The sequence below is a fragment of the Musca domestica genome, unplaced genomic scaffold (genome assembly GCF_030504385.1).
Source record: "Musca domestica strain aabys unplaced genomic scaffold, Musca_domestica.polishedcontigs.V.1.1 15, whole genome shotgun sequence".
Lineage (NCBI taxonomy): Eukaryota > Metazoa > Arthropoda > Insecta > Diptera > Muscidae > Musca > Musca domestica.
The window spans coordinates 12,290,490-12,307,765 of NW_026712207.1; the positions used below are offsets into that span (position 1 = coordinate 12,290,490).

Below are 17,276 nucleotides of genomic sequence, written 5' to 3' on the forward strand. Positions count from 1 at the left end.
CAAAATCTACGGCTTTATGAAAACAAACATGTTGCTTCCCATCCCCCATACGCACATTTCTTTTGACTTTCCTTCCTTTGCTTCTCTTTTTTTGTTTTTGAATTTTGTTTCCTTTCATATACCTCGTCCATTCACCGTTATAAATGGAACGACCTTCAAAGAGTGTTAAAGCGAAAGTGCTGAATGTAAAAGTTGCTACATCAAAAATAATGCCGAGGCTTTTAAAATTTAATTGAGAATAAGAGAGAGAGATAGAGAGAAGGAGAAATAAAATTAACACCTGCAAAAATTGCAACAAGCAAACCCTTTCATAACTTTTTTAATTGTGAAAAATATATTTAAGTCATATTAAATTATGGTAAAAATAGAAAAACGTGAATTTAATAAAAAAATATAGGATAGTGGGTGTGGTTTTTAGCTGATCGTAGGTTATATTTTTATACCCTCCACATTAGAATGGAGTATATATTTAAATTTTTTAACTGTTTTACTCCTTGAAATGACCATTTAGGACACTCAACATAATGTATAGACAATTTCCTTAAAAACTGTCATAACTCAAGAAATATTGGTGTTTCAAGTTGGTAATGTCTATATTTCCAATCGAAGTTCTATTCTATCAAATTTCCATGTTGATATCTATGAAACTCAAGGATATACCACTTTTTACTTGAAGTTGACATAAAGCAATGTATCAGCTTATTGAGTAAAATATGCACTTAAATACCTTAAATCATGATTCATCTTGCATAGATAGAAAGCACTGATATATGGTGACCTCTGTGCAAATAAACATCTGTACAGGGTGAGATGAAAAAACTGCAACCAACTTCAGACTGCTGTCATTTCTAAGCCTCTCGTCCGACAGCTGTTAAAATTTTTCCAGTGACAGCTCATTATATATGTTACAAACGTACGAAAGATGAGAATTCTCCACAAAAAGTAATTCGTGATGGAATTCAAGCGTTATAGTGTGCTTTCTTGATATTTGGCTGGAAAACCACAAGTGGCTATCGTTAGAGCACTCCAGCATTTAAATGTGAATAAATCGTTTTCGTGTTTCGTACGGTCGTTCGTTACCGTGATACTGGTAGCATAGCCCAACGTCAAGGAAATGGATGAAAGCAATATCAGCACAAACGGTTCGAAAAGTAAAGAAGCGACTTGATCGAAACCAGCAGTTTGTAAACAAACAAAATGATCGTGTTTACTTGCCAAAGAGGTCAGCTGAAAATGTACACCATCGGTTGGTCACCTAAACTCAAGCGCCGGCCATGGTGATAGTGTGGGCCGCCATAACAGCCGATGGTCACTCTCCGCTCGTATTAATCGACAGTAGCATCAGAATAAACGCCAAATATTATCGAGAAACATTCTGGAGGGTGTGTTATAGCCTTGGTCACGCAAACATTTTGGGCCTTAAACATTCCAACAGAACTCAGCACTATCGCACTCAGCACGATCCACCTAAGAATGGTTACAAAATGAGGATTTTCGCTTCATTTCCAGCGCACAATGGAAACCAAAATCTCCGGATACCAATCCGTTGGACTATTGTGTCTGAAGTATTTTGGAAAGCAAAAAAATACCAAAGTGTCGATCACCTCAAGCAAGCGCTTCGCCGGGAATGGGCCAAAATACCGCAAAGCAACATTCGGGCAGCGTCTGACGGTTTCATTAACCGTTTGAAGGCCATAATTCGTGTCAAAGGTGACCAATTCGAACAAATCTAGATTTATTCTGCAATTTGATGCTATTTAAAACATTTTTTGCTTTCATTCAATAAAATTAAAAAAAAATGTAAACATTATGACGTTGCTGCAGTTTTTTATCTCACCCTGTATAGTACTTTACTTTTTTGTAGAAAATGTTTAATTAGGAAATTCAATTCTCCGAACTCAATTTTTTTGAGATATTAAAAAACATTTGACTAAATGAGCGATTTGTTCTTGACAGCGTTAAATTCTAAGCCAATGTATCAAGATATTCTTCGAAGGAGGATTACATTTTGGGCTATTTCACAGGTTTATCTTCATATCTACAACCTAATCGGTTTTATTTTGCTATTTGGGATTCTTAGTAGCCAGTTTTAATCCTCTCTAAATGTTTTCAATGTAGTTCTAATATTTGGTATAACCCCCATATATTTATACTTCCAGAATTTTGGTATTTTCAAGGTTCCGGCTCCAATTTTCATATTCACATATGCACTTCTTTAAACGACTTCTTATAGAAGTTCTTCTGTTGTATTAGCCTTTAATAAAATACCTTTTTATGAGAGCCCTTCTAGAGCTCATTTTTATGGAGAAGTTCTTTAGGGATAGTTTTGATAAAAGTGTTTGGCCCATCATCAAAAATTAGAATTTCAGGTAAAATTGCTCAAAAATATCCAAAAATGTACCATTTTGAAAGGGGCTCGGGCCCCAACCTGCCTACGTCGGTTATAGATGATGTCATATAGAGCTATACGGAAAATTCTTTATGGGACTTATATACAAGAATATCATTAATCCTTCCCTAGAGTGACTTCTGATAATTGTAGACCTTCTCTGACCTTCTATAGAAGACCTATAGAAAATATATTTCACATTTGTTCTTCGTTATATGACATTTTATAAAAGTTCTTCTGTATATACGTTCTTATAATCCGTTTATAAAATACCTTTTTTATGAGAGCCTCTAGAGGACATTTTTATGGAGAAGTCCTTTATGTATAGTTTTGATGAAAGTTGTTGAAGGTGTTTTCTAGAAAAAAAATTCCTTGGTTTTATCTATAGACGAAAAACCATTTGCAGGTCTTCCCCAAATAGAAGACCTTCTTGAGTTCTTCTAACGATGATAACCCAGGAGGCTTCTATAAATTACAAAATTTTCTTGAGGATCTCTTTTCCTTGATTACATTCTTGATGTTCTTTCCTTTCCTTATTATTGTATGCATTGCAGTGGGATTCTTTTTCTTTTTTCCCATAATTTTCATGGCTTACCGTTTGTTTTTCTTATTTGATGGCCTTTGGGAGAGAAATATTTGAACAAAAAAGAAAACTTCTTCTTCTTGTGACATCTGATGTAAAGGAAAGAAAATAAAGAAGAAGCTGTTACAAATGAAATACATTTCGAAATGCAGTGCTGTAAAGAAAATGCAAGTTGCCTGTGTGTGTGGTGGGTAGGTCCCTCCATTACAGAGACCATAAACTTCAGCAATATTGAGGTTTCTTATGTTTCTTTTCATCGTCTCCTATGTTTGTACTTTTAATTAGTTTGTAATTTTCCCTTTTCACAAGTAAGGTAAATATGAAAAGTAAAAGTAAGAAAATTTGCTACTCTGAAGACTTATTCTCAATGAATCAAAAGAAGAGTTGTAATTGTAACGAAAGGGTATTTTGATTCCTTTGGTTGAAGTGGTTATGAAAGAAGTAGCAAAGTCAACTGTTGCAAAACAATAATTTCAATAAGACGGATGAATTTTTGACTGCAACAAATTTATGTTGCACTAGCAAATATTTTATAAAAAAAATATCTTTGAATACCGTAGAATTTTTAATTATTAGGTAATAAATAAAATATTTACAATAAACAGAACTTAGATCTAACAGTAATCCCTTCCTATGTAAAAAATCAAAGGTTCTGAATAATCAATTATGGTCCAAAACTGAAAAATCATTCATGTAGTAAAAAATTAGTCATAAAAGACTAGGGAAGTCATCTTTAGAAATTGAGATATTGATCTTAATAGTTGTGACAGTAATAATTTTAGAATGAAGGTTCGTCCTAGGATAGGAATTGTAAACCATAGGACTAAGCAATGATTTTTTTTCGGATACTAAGGCATCAATGCTCACGGACGTCTGTATGGTACTATGAGGTACTGATATTATAACCCTCAATAATTCATGCATTGAAGTATTGCTCAGAAACTAAGGTAGTCTTTTAGTTACAGGTATGGTTATAGCATATTATACTAGTTTTCTAAGTACTGAGTTACAATCCTTAGGGGCCTTTGTATAATCACCAGGACACTGGGGGTGTATACTACTAAAACTAAGGCGTAAAACATCAAAAACTATAACATTAGGTCTTCCAGTTTCGACACACAATCATCAAAAATTTGGGAACTTACACAAATATTTCCCATCCGAAAGACTGGAATATTAACTTACTAAGACTATTACTTTAATCCACCTGGACTGTACTTTTTGGTCCTTATAGACTGACTTCGTAGTGATGGTTATATAAATCCTCATTTATATTTGGGATTTCACAAAGTTCTGATAGAAATGCAATTTTTTAGAACCAATAACCAAACATTGAAAAACGTGGTATTTGTCAAAGGCAATAATTTCAGTTGGAGATGAGCTTTAGATATTGAACCTTTTCAAAATAAGCTAATAATTCTTTAAATTGGTAAATGTAATGATCCTATGAAACTGAAGTATTAGTTAAAAAAAACATCTGTAACAATCGGGAAAGACAAGGCTATACAAAGACGTGGGTCTGCATACACAATTTTTTGTCATAGGCTGTAGTACCAATTACGAATTCCAAATACGAAATTTGAAACAAATCTGGTGAATAATGTCTCTTAAATCGTCAAAATGCCAAATATCGTGGGGTACCGTTGTATGGGCTATACGATATCGTGGACCTATATAGACATTTCTCTTCCAGTGGGTAAAGTACTCAAAAGGAACTCCTTTTGTGGATTTTCAGATAATGTCATTGAAAAATTTGGCTACAGTTATCAAAATACCGAATATCGAGGGTACCGTTATATAGGGACTATACGATATCGTGGACCGATATAGCCCATCTTCAAACTTAACCTGCCTGCAGACAAAAGACTTTAATCTTATGTTGATCAAGAATATTTACATATACCTTGTTAAGTCTAAAATTATTATTGCGATGAGTTACGAACGGAATGACGTATAAGTCGTAAGGAAAACGAAGATATGAAGAGTAGAAAAATTATATATCAGGAACTACGTCTTTAAAAAACTGAAATTTTAGTCCCCACTCAGAGGACTTGCATTTACACAACAGTTCTGATGCACCAGTCAACGGCAGACTTATATGTTTTCAAAGGCAGGATTAAAATGTCACTTCGCCAAGATACTATAAAATATCTTTGAACTATACCAACACACAAATGTATTAAAACATTAACATGGGTTTGAAGTTTCAATAACCATCCCTCAGAGGCAAAGACTACACTGTTCTACAAACATAAAGTATGTGTTTTCGTAAGTTGGGATACTAGTTCTTTAAAAAGCACCGGTAATAATAGTAGCCAACTCGAAGAAATCAATCATCAGAGATTGCAATACTAGTCACCCTCTTAAAATTAATAATCAGAGACTCATGTATAAACCCTAAAAAACGGAATGTATAAGGTATAAGTAATATTAGATATCGTAAGAACTAAAATCGCTTTTTGGTGACCATTGTGCCTTAATGTGGGGTAAATGTGGTATTAGTTCCCAGATCAGTTATTTGCCCCTCAGAAATTAATGTTTTACTGCTCATTACTTAAGATATTTAATCTTAAGTCGCCCATTGGAGACAGAGGAGTTAGCTCAGGTAGATTGAGGTAGTCTTCAGAAAATTATTATTTATCCTCAGACATTCAAATACCAGGTACCAGAGTCTTAAAACCCGAACCTGATTTGTCGTCAGAAACCTTCTATGGAGTTCTCGGAGAGATTAGGTTCTAAATAGTCATACACCCACATATTTTCTAGAGGATATAGAGATTTTTATACAAACCCCTTATTACGGAATCGTACTGTTTTCTCAATATATGTTGTGATTTGACATATGACGAGTTTCAATATAAATTTTTGTTACATATCCATATTCTTGCATAGGCATTTTCAAAGTCCTAGGCCTATTAGTCTGTCAAAATCGATGTCAGAATTGCGTCAAACACTTTCGAAATTCGGAATATGTTGTTGCAAAATTACCCTTTATTGTTGTTCTTATAAAAACAACGTTTGTTTATTAGTGGAGAACGATGGTAATGTTTACCAGGGGGTAAGGCAGGGAATACCTAGGTGTCGGAAAGAGCCACCATGAGGTTCCCTTGTTTTATGTCCGGGATATTCTCCCCAGAAGTTATTTTAAAAATAACTTCTATGACAAAAAACATTTTTTTTACCCAAGTGACGAGATCGTAAGCTTAATAGAAGAGTAACCAAAGAATTACATAAAACTTAAATTCTTTTGGAAAAACTTCTAAATCTTACAACCGCACTTATAAACATTTTTATCTAATAAACAAACGTTGTTTTTATAAAAACAACAATAAAGGGATAAAGCCTGGCCATTTGGTAACAACAAAATTTTACGGTATCCCGAACAAACAAGCCAATACTGTTCTATATGGAATATATTTTCCCATTTTTATGGCATAAAAAGATATTACCATAATTTCCCAGTTCTCATCATGTAAGAGGATATATTGGGTTCTGGCGGATTAAACTGCCGCTTTTCAAAACATTTGTTGGTATATCCATATTCTTCCGTAGGTGTTTTCCAAGTCCTAGTTCTATTACTCTGCCAGATTCGACGTCGGAATCCAAGCCAATAATCGGAGTCGGAAGTAGTCATTGTTCCGAATAACTAAAATTGACACAATATTCACTTTCCGACTTCGGTTTATAACTTCGACTCTGACCTCGACTTTGATTGAAACAACTCGACACGATTGTTATAATAATTTGACTTCCTTGCTATTCATCAAAATATTGTTTTACAGGACCTCGTCCAATCCAGTTATAATAAAACTGTGGGCCTTGTTCTGTCTTACCCACTAACAAAGCCAAAGATTTAATTATTGTTAGCATAGCATTCACGCCCATTATTATCATCATCATCTCCTGTCAACATCTCTGTCATCTTGTCTCCCACACTTTTACTTTCCTTTTTTTTCTATTTTCTGTTCTTTTTCCCTAGGTCTATTCATTCGACTAATGTTCTTTTGTTTTTTTTCTAGGTTGGCAATTGTGTGGGTAAACGTAATTATCGCTTCTTTTATCTGTTTCTAGTCTCGTTGGCTTTTTTAGCCGTGTTCATATTTTCATGCTCTGTGACGCATTTAGTATTATGTAAGTACAACAAAACCAGAAAAACAACAAGAAAAATTGTCTTAATTAAAATTAAAAAAGGAAGGCGGCAAAGTTTTGCAAAAAAAAAAAAAAAAAAAAAAAAACAGAATCAAAGGAACCGCAACTGAACACCACCATCGCCCAAAAAAAAGAGATGGGACAAAAATCCCCTTTTTTACTAGTCATCACTTTCCTAGAAAACAAATACAAGAGTCCTTGTCACTTTTTTTATCCAGTTTTATCTTTCTTTTGATTTTTTTTTTCGTATTTGTCTTTTTTTCTGTTTTTTTTGTTGGGTTTCTCCAATTTCCTTCTCATTGCAGTAATGAAAACTGAACAGGAAGTATTCGAAGTCATCAAAAAGGCACCATTCACCGTAATTGTGGTTTTTATCTGCTTCTTTTCCATTTGGTCTGTGATCGGTTTGGCGGGATTTCATACCTATTTAACCACCAGTGATCAAACAACAAACGAAGATGTAAGTTTCCACATGAAATGTTTTTTAGCTGAGTTGAAATAATTAATGGCTTTTTCCGTTGTTGTTTTTATTCACTTTTTTATTTTACAGCTCAAAGGCTCATTTTCTTCCAAAGGCGGCCAACGCAATTTAAATCCATATTCCAGAGGGAATATTTGTTTAAATTGTTGTCATATATTATGCGGTCCCATGACACCTTCGTTAATAGATAGGTAAGTACTTCAGGAATACCAATTAAGAAAGAACAAAGAAATAAGGAACTTGACAGGTGCTCCTATGGCCCATAATACGAATTTAAATAAATAAATAACAAGTAAAAAGCTGTTAGTTCGGCCGGGCCGACCTTTAAATACCCTCCACCATTTGGTATAAAATTAGCAATTTCCAAAAAAAAAAAAAAAATAAAATCTGTTAAAAATTCTGTTAAAATCTTAAAAATACCAAATGCTTATTATAAATGTCATAAGTTATTACAATATTTAAATGCGAAACTTGAAGAAAAATCTGTTTATAATGTAGCTAAAATCATCAAAATACCGAATATGGGGGTACCGTTATATGGGGGCTATACGAAGACTTGGACCTGCGCAAACAATTTTCTGGCATGGGCTGAAGTATCCATTACGAACTTCACATGCGAAATTTGAAACAATCCCGGTAAATAATGTCGCTTAAATCATCAAAATACCGAATATCGGGGGGTACGGTATATTGGGGCTATATGATAACTTGAACCTACATGGCCCATTTACGAACTTAACCTGCCTACTGGCAAAATATACATGTGTGCAAAATTTTAGCCTTCTATCTCAATTTGTTCGAAAGATTACAACAGACTGACAGACGGACATGGCTAAATCGTCTTAGAACTTTACGCTGATCAAGAATATATATACTTTGTTGAGTCTGACATGAGTATTTCGAGGAGTTACAAACGGAATGACAAAATTAATATACCCTCCATAATATGGTGGAGGGTATAAAAAATGGTATAATTTTTAGAACCGATAAAGGTCAGATTACACATTATGTTAGAGTCATACGTAAAGAAGTTTTTCACATTTTACATTTTGATAGCATACTTTAAGGAGCTCCCAACAATTTTTAAACTTAGAAGCAACGCTATATTCAAAATGTTAACCCTTTGTGGGGGAGGTTCCAGAAGGTGTGGACCGATATATTTCGTATTCACACCAGACCTTTGGTTAATACAAATATTGTGATGTGTGTAATTTGAAGAAAATCGGACTCTTACATCACATTTTATAAGGGTTATAATTATTCCAAATTTAGACTGTTTTTGGGGGAGGTACTTGATGGAGTGCACCGATATGGTTCATTTTCTCACCTGACCTAGAACTGATGCAAATGTTAGGATATGCAAAGTTGGAGCAAAATCGGATAACCCTTCTCTTTCTGTGCAGTTAAACAATTTCTTTGAAAATTTTGGGGGGAGGTATCAGGGGTGAGGAGTGGACCGATATGTTCCATCTTCACACCGGACCTTGGATTAATAAAAATATTGTGATGTGTGTAATTTGAAGATAACCAGATGCTTATTTTCTAAATTCGCGTTTTAAGAGCTTCATGGATTTTCAAAATTTTGACCCTTTGTTGGGAAGGTACCAGAAGGAGTATACCGATATATTCCGTATTCACACCAGACCTTTGGTTAATACAAATATTGTGATGAGTGCAATTTGAAGACAATCGGACTCTTACATCACATTTTATAAGAGTTATAATTATTCAAAATGTTGACCGTTTATGGGGGAGGTACTTGATGGAGAGGACTGATATTGTTCATTTTCGCATCTTACCTTGCACTGATGCAAATATTAGGATGTGCAAAGTTGGAGCAAAATCGAATTAACCCCCTCTCTTTCTGTACTGTTAAATATTTTCTTTGAAACTTTCGACCTTTTGTAGGGAGAGTACCAGAAGGAATGGACCGATACTGCCCATCTCCGATCTCGATCTATGTTTGCAAGTTACCTAGTTTGGACCAAGTCGGAGAATCCCGCCTGTCTGCCGCACAAGCCAGACGGACGGATGGACATCTTTAGATCGACTCTAAATGCCCTGAAACGGATTTGGCCCAAAGAGACCTAGTGTCTAAAACCGTTATTTCGATAAGGCACGTTTTGGCCGTATCAAATGATATATACCCTCTCTAGTCATATGGCTGAAGGTATAAAAACTTTGGGGAGAGCCTAAAAGTATGCCATACAAATTCTACAGATAATGTGGATAATATCACTTTTTATATGAATATCATCATCATGTGTACTCTAGCCTTAAGTGCTAACATTCGAAACGTTCTCATTTAACCTCAGACATATGTAAAGTTACTTTTTTCGCATTTGTCTTTATCCCCTTTTTCCAAAATTTAATTTTTCATTTTCCTCCTTTCCAGACGTGGCATCGCTACCGATGAGTACATTTTACAAATGCAACAACATTCAAGTCCTCGCCACCCGCTCAGCGATGTGATAAGTGCCACCCATGTGAGCAGTGGTGCCATGATCACGTCACAGCCAATGATTGGCGGTGCCGGTGGTGGCATTAGTATAGGTGGTGGCGATCTCAAGTCAAGATACTATGACGAGGTAAGTCTTTAGATCCAATTTACAATTAGCATCGTCTGTTCGATGAGTGCGTGCGTGCAAAGAGAATTTCCTTTCATTTTGGTATCAAACAATTTTTTTCAAAACTCTCGGTGTCAATTTTTATTCTGAAACAGCACCTCTGTTATTGAAAGAGAATAAACGAATTAAATTTTTCATTTTTTCCAAACTAATAATGCACTGATCAAAACATGTATTTTTTTGTTCTTTTTTCTCTGTTTGTTTCCCATTTGCAAAAAACCGGACCACATATCAATCAAACAATACCATCAAACACGAATGAAATGAAATCCACAAAAAAAAAAAACTGATTAACACCCAACCAACAATAACACTTTGACATGACCAACAAACCTTTTGTTTTTGTTGTTCTCTTTGGAATATTTCATTTTGATGACGAATTTCATTGAAACGACGCCCACACACCCACACGCATACACCCCTTGCATTTCCTTGCCACCCGAACACCTATCATCCTGCCATATACCGCATCAAATCGACCAGTCCAATACCTCATCATCAGCCATGGAAGCTGGGAGTGCTGCCACCGCTGGCGGCGTTTATAGGCCGCGCAGCTATGACAATTTACAAAACGGTAAGTCACGCAACAAACATCATCACAAAAAACAAAAACATCAGCATCAAAAATGTTCACTACAAACACTACTACCACCTGCTCATCAATTCAATAACAAATACCAAAAACAACAAGAGCTTCAGCTGCATCATGATACCACGCCCAGTGCATTGGCCACACCCTCGCTGATGCACTCGCCGGCCGTGTCATCCTATCGCCTGAGTCTGAAGCGTTCCCTGCACCTGCCTCTGTCACCGTCGTTCGATGCCCGCAACTCACCGCTGCCGCTGTTGCATCATCACCCGCATCACCAGCCAGCCACAACAACGGTGGCCACAACAACAGTCCAACCTGCCATTACACCCGTCTCGGCCACGGGCGTCTCATTGCAATCGCAGCAGCAGACCCATCAGCAGCCCAAACGTCCCTCAACACTGCAGCTACAGGCGTCGGCCGCACCCTCGGCCAGCACAACCACGCTGACCACCATACACACGACGGGACCCACAGCTCCGGCGCCCACAGACTTCAAGTACTATTCCCCACAACGCAGCACGGACTCGAATCTGCTGCGCAACTTCCCCTTCAACAAGGGGCGCGGCATGCGCCGCCAGTCCACGCAATCGGTTGACTCACAGAAGGTTGTCATTCCCGGCTACCAGCCACTGCCGATGCGGCCGCGCTACAAGCACCAGGACGTCATGTTCGAACTGAAGTCGCCCACGAATCGCCTGACCATCCGAGAATGTGATTTTGGTGGTGGCGGTGAGCCATGTGACGACGATCAATCCATTAAAGATAGCCAAATATTTCGTGTTAGTAAAAGAAATCTTTATATGAATCACCGATCACCCTGGAAGGAGCGTGATCGCTACTCGAATCTCTATGAGTATTCATTTAATATCGATCTCAATTCAATTATAGAAGATGCGGCGGGTAGCGATTCGTCATAGTACGAAATCACCGGCAGCATCTTCTGGGCCGCAACGATGCCAACATCGCTGGCGATATCGGCAATATGCCTTACGAGCTGGAGTATGACCGAGGGGGAGACACCCTCCCCCATGTTCTACTGCAATTGTGGGTGTTTATTGTTGTTGTTATATCGTTATCGCTTGTGGTATTTGTTGCTACAACTGTCTCCGGCACCAAACCAAATGGTAAATTGGTGGTGGTATTTCATCGATTCGCATCGAATAGCATTCGATGTCGTCGCTGTCTTTTTGTTGTGTTGAAACTGAAAAAAAGTCGTCCTAGAAGGACAACTGGAGTTGGCAGTACAAAAACACATATTTCAATTAAATGCAGATGATTTATCTTTTATTGGTTTTTTAATTTCGAAAATAATAGTTTTGTTTTAACGACCCCTTGCCCCTGCGGAAAATAAAATGTTTTGATGCAGCACTGATCAAAACATTGTTTTGTTTTGACTTTTTGTGGTTTTGAATGCCTACCCTAACCCCGTCTGTTTGATTTATGATTCTGTTAAATGCATGATCGAGTCTCCCGGTTTTTTGTTGGAAGAAGTTTGCACTTGTGGAAAGTGTTCGGTATTTTTGATTTAATTTTGTAAATATATTAAGTACCTTTTTCTTTGGGAAGTTTTTTCTATAGAATATTGTATATATATTTAAGTTGCCTGTCATGGAATATGAGCAAGCATTTTATAACAATCTTTGTAAAAAATTCTTGAATTAAATCAAAGTTCAAAACTTCGCCCAAATTTTGAAATCAAATTTTAAGTATAATCTTCGTGATCTCTCGAATCTTGTCTTTGGAAGCCATATGTAAAATTTTTAACATGTTAAAGGATAAATACATCAAATCTACCCTCAAGAAATAACAAATAGAGAACAATTCGATCCAAATTTGGATAATTTACAAACTTTTGGTGGCCTGTTTATACTGTTGTAAAAAGATCAAGTCTTCCACGAGAAGAGCTTGTGAATTTCCACGAGTAGATCTTTAAAGGTCTATGGGAAGACCTTTTAGCCTTATAAGATAACCGTTCCGGCCTTTTTCTAGAGTTCTTCTTTGGGAAAACCTACCGGTCTCCTATGAGAATACCTTTTCGGCTTCTATAATAAACATTTCGGCCTTCTATGGGAAGACTTTTTGTACTTCTATGGAAGACTTTTTGGACTTATATGAGAATACTTTAAGGCCTTCTTTGATGAGACTTTCCGGTTTGTATGAAAATAACTTCTGACCTTCAATAATAAGATTTTCCGGCCTTCAATTTTAAGACTTTCTGCTCCTCTATGAGAAACATTTCTGGCCTTTTTTAAAGATAAGCCTTCTATGGCAGGACCTTCTGGCCTTCTATGAAAAGTCCTTCTGGTCTCCTACGAGAAGACCTCCCGTGCTTTTATGATAAGCCCTTTCGGCCTTAAATCGGAAGACTTTTTGGACTTCTATAAGAATACTTTGCGGCCTTCTCATTGTGGCCACTCTGGTTTGTATGAAAAGAACTTCTTACTTTCAATGATAAGAACTTCCCGTGTTCTACGGATAGATTTTCCGGCCTTCTATGATAAGACTTTCTTCTCCTCTTGAGAAAACTTTTTGGCCTTCTATAAAAATACCTTCTGGCTTTGTATACAAATACCTGACCTTCCCTAAGAAGACCTTCTTGTCTTCCATGAGAAGACATTCTGGTCTTCCATGATAAGGCCTTCTGGTCTTCTATGAGAAGACCTTCTGGTTTTCTATGACAAGACCTTCTGGTCTTCTATGAGAAGACCTTCTGGTCTTCTATGAGAAGACCTTCTGGCCTTCTAAAAGAAGACCTTCTGGCCTTCTAAGATAAGAGTTTTTGCCTTTCTATGATAAACATTTTTGTCCTTCTATAAAAGACCTTCTGGTCTTCTATGGGAAGACCATTATGCCTTCTATGAGAGGACCTTTCGGTCTTTTTCTCTAGGACATTCTGGGCTTATATGAGTACACCTTCTGATCTTCGAAGAACGGACCTTGTGGTCAATTACGGATAGAACTTGTGGAGTTCTATAAGAAAACATTCTGGCCATCTATTTGAACACCTTCCGTCCTTTTAAAAAGGTACCTTCTGGGCTTCTATAAGAAGACCTTCAGGACTTTTACGAGAAAGCATTGTTTCATTCTCCAAGAAGAACTTCTTTAGCAAGAACTTGCGGTCATCTAAAGCAAGAACTTTCGGCCTTCTATGAGGGGACATGTCTGGGATCAAAAAATATCAAAAGTACCAAATTACATAAAATACATTGCTGATAAATTTCAATACCAACGATTTCAACAGTTCGAATTTTTCTGGGATCACATCTCTCTCTTTTATTTTTTGTCTACGTGCTACATAAGAGAGTAATTCGGTGGATATTTTTAGGATTATATTTGAAGAAGAACTAGAAGTAAAAACAATGAACAACAAGTTCGGCCGTACCCATGTTAAAGAGATTTCAAAGGAATAAGAGCAATTTATTCAATTTTTTTCTAAAAGGGTTGTATAGAAATATCACGATGTATAAGTAGAGTTCGAATCGGAAAATCTAAAAATAACTGGAAGAACTACATGAAATGTAGAAAAAAGAGAAACAGAAAAAAGGCTAAATATAAGTTTGAAAATATTAATATCTGCCTTAAACTAAGGTCGGAATTAAAAATTCCGTGTATCTTCCCCTGATACCACTCTCCTAGAGGAAGCGAATCTGAGATTGGTAAAATTTGTATATATGGAAAAATATTCCCCTTCCCCTTCGAAGAAAGATCCTATTTGGGGAAAGAGGGAACTGGATATTAATTAGACAAACACTTTTCCGGAATCTTTAATCCCGACCTTAGTTTAAGGCAAATATTAAAATTGTCAAACTTTATAACCAATACGTGAACTCAGCACTTCAACATTTTACCGTTTGTAGAGAAGAAGAAGTGGTCTTATATTATCCTCGGACTACATCTAAAATTGGGCTTGTTTCACATTTTATAAACAATGTAATTGTCATAAATTAAAAATTTTCTCATTAACATTCTCAAGTAAATTTCAAATCGAGAAAACTAATTCTTAATAATTTCACAACCAATGTAAGTACATATACATATTTAAAAGTCCCTGTAACATAAAGTTTAAACCTGCAGAGTTGTGAACAGATCCTCGTTTGGAACTATTTAAAATTGTGTGTAAACATATAAACAAGTACCTATATATGTGGGCATATTTAACGATGTTATTGGATAACATCGTGCGAATGAATGAATTATAATCTGTCATTCCAACCATTTATGGTTACAATTACTACGTATTATGTATTCAACCACCTACACACATTTTACATTAGTAATGACAACTTTAAACAGTGTTTCCGTTTCCTGTCGAACATTGCTGGCTTTGATGTTAATTCTTTCATTTACAGTGTCCCCTCAATGCTTGCTTGCATATGGTAGTATTGTTTGACACCTTGACCCCAAAAACGAACTCTGTTGTATAAATACAAGTCTCCCCCTATCCCCCCGAAATCTAACCCCTCTTGCTAAGTAGTTATGCCATACCAACCAACCACCCACCCAACCAACCAAGTTATGTTAAATGCAACACCATCCCAAAATGGTTCATTTAAATTTTTCATTACTAGAGCACAGTGTTTACAAAGTAGAGTAATCTCCTATCGCCCCAAGGCACTTAACGGTTAATAGAGGAAATTGCAATTTCGACAATTTCAATATTAACTTTTAAGTGTCTTTTTTTTTTCAATGCGCATACATACCCTTCATACATTCCAATATGAAACTCCAAAAAAAAAAAAAACTAATTGAAATGAATTTCCTCTTCCTTTTTTGTGTTGTTTGTTTCCATTTCATTTTGGTTTTTGTGTTTGGTTTCCATGTTATAGCCAAATCTGTACAATTAGAACATTCTAATTTCATTTAAAAGAACACTCACACACACGTCATTTCATTTTAAATTTCATTTCGAATAATGAAATTGAAAATATAAACAAATCAAACACCGCCACCTCCAACTGTTGCTGCTGATAACGATGATGATGATGAATGAATGAACATCAATGTAAATTGCATGCATAAAGTAAAAAAAAGTAGAAAAACAGAAGCAACAGACATTAACAGAAAACAGAACAAAAAAGAACGCGATAACTGAACACTCATTCTACTGATTCTCGATGGCTGATTATGTGTTTCTTTTGAGTAAAGAAATTATGAATAATCAACTGAAGACATTCCAATCAATGTCTCCCTGAGTGTGTCTGTGTGTGTAAATATAAAGATATATTTGTTGATAAACAAAAGCGCTTCCTAAACAATATAATATTAAACGAAAATATACATAGTTATATATTATAAATATAGTTATTAATAATAAAAATAATAAATATTGCAAATATAGATATTAAACAAATATATATATTTAAAATGTTATAGCTCTGCTACATAAAAACAAAACAATGTGATTTTGATATTAACTTTAAACACTTTAAACTATTTTAATGTAATTCCTAAAAAAATATTTAATAATGTATTACTATTTCCAAACTAAAGTGTGTTAAACTACTCCTTCCCAACTTTACCAACAAAATGTTTAAATCCTTAAAAAAAAAATAATACTAAAAAACTATCATATTATAATTTAAAATACTATTTATATTAAATTTTATACTAAAACATTTTCCCTCATTCCACAAGCTTTAAACCGATCACAGATCATTTCCAATGGAAAATGTTATAGTTGGTGATTCGATCACTACGCCCTTGATTAACTTTAATTTAATAATTAAAAACTGTTTTTATACCCTACACCACAAAGTGGGTCAGAGTATTATGTCTTTGTGTATTTGTTTGTAACAGGCGAAAGGAAACGAGATAAACCCTTAGCTCCTTTTGATGATCTGCATATAATCACATTCTGAGTCGATTAATGCATGTCCGTTCGTCTGTCCGTGTATATATTTATTGTCCGATCCAGATGAAATTTTACACTTTGTCATTTGTTTGACCCTAGGACAACCCCTATTGAAATTGGAGATAATCGGTAAAAATTTAGATATAGCTCCCACATTGTCTTCGTCCGATTTGCCTTTTACTGTGCACTAAACGTGTAATATGGAATTTTGAAAATACGACCAAATTAACCCTGGAAATAAGAATACCAAATTTGATCGAAATCGGTTCAGATATAGCTATAGCTCTCATATATATTGTTAATACGATTTGTTATTTTTGTCCTCCGCAGCCGTAATATGCACTCTGTTACAACGATATTTGGGGAAATATATCAAATACAACTCAAAAATACCTTTGCCATATTTTATCGAGATCGGTTCAGATTTGGATATAGCTCCCATATATATCTTCGTCCGATTTGCCTTTTATTGTGCACCAAACTTGGCACTTACGACTAAACTGATCCTAGAAATAAGTAGGTCAAATTTGGTGAAAATCGGTCCAGATATAGACATAGCGTCCATACATTTGGGCTTTAAATTATAACTTATAAATCGTTGATA

General features: G+C 35.6%; 1 protein-coding gene across 4 annotated transcripts in view; it reads left to right on the forward strand.

The window, feature by feature from the left end:
- The window catches only part of LOC101896635 (palmitoyltransferase app), a 390,848-nt gene that overhangs the window by 353,215 nt on the left and 20,357 nt on the right, over nucleotides 1–17,276 (forward strand). For 3 of the 4 annotated variants that reach the window (XM_059119664.1, XM_059119663.1, XM_059119662.1), the window contains 5 exons: nucleotides 6,992–7,103; nucleotides 7,427–7,581; nucleotides 7,672–7,793; nucleotides 9,998–10,190; nucleotides 10,713–10,803. In XM_059119664.1, coding sequence (XP_058975647.1) covers nucleotides 6,992–7,103; nucleotides 7,427–7,581; nucleotides 7,672–7,793; nucleotides 9,998–10,190; nucleotides 10,713–10,803 — 673 coding nt within the window. The remainder of the gene's footprint in view (nucleotides 1–6,991; nucleotides 7,104–7,426; nucleotides 7,582–7,671; nucleotides 7,794–9,997; nucleotides 10,191–10,712; nucleotides 10,804–17,276) is intronic. The other variant, XM_059119666.1, reaches the window with a different exon arrangement.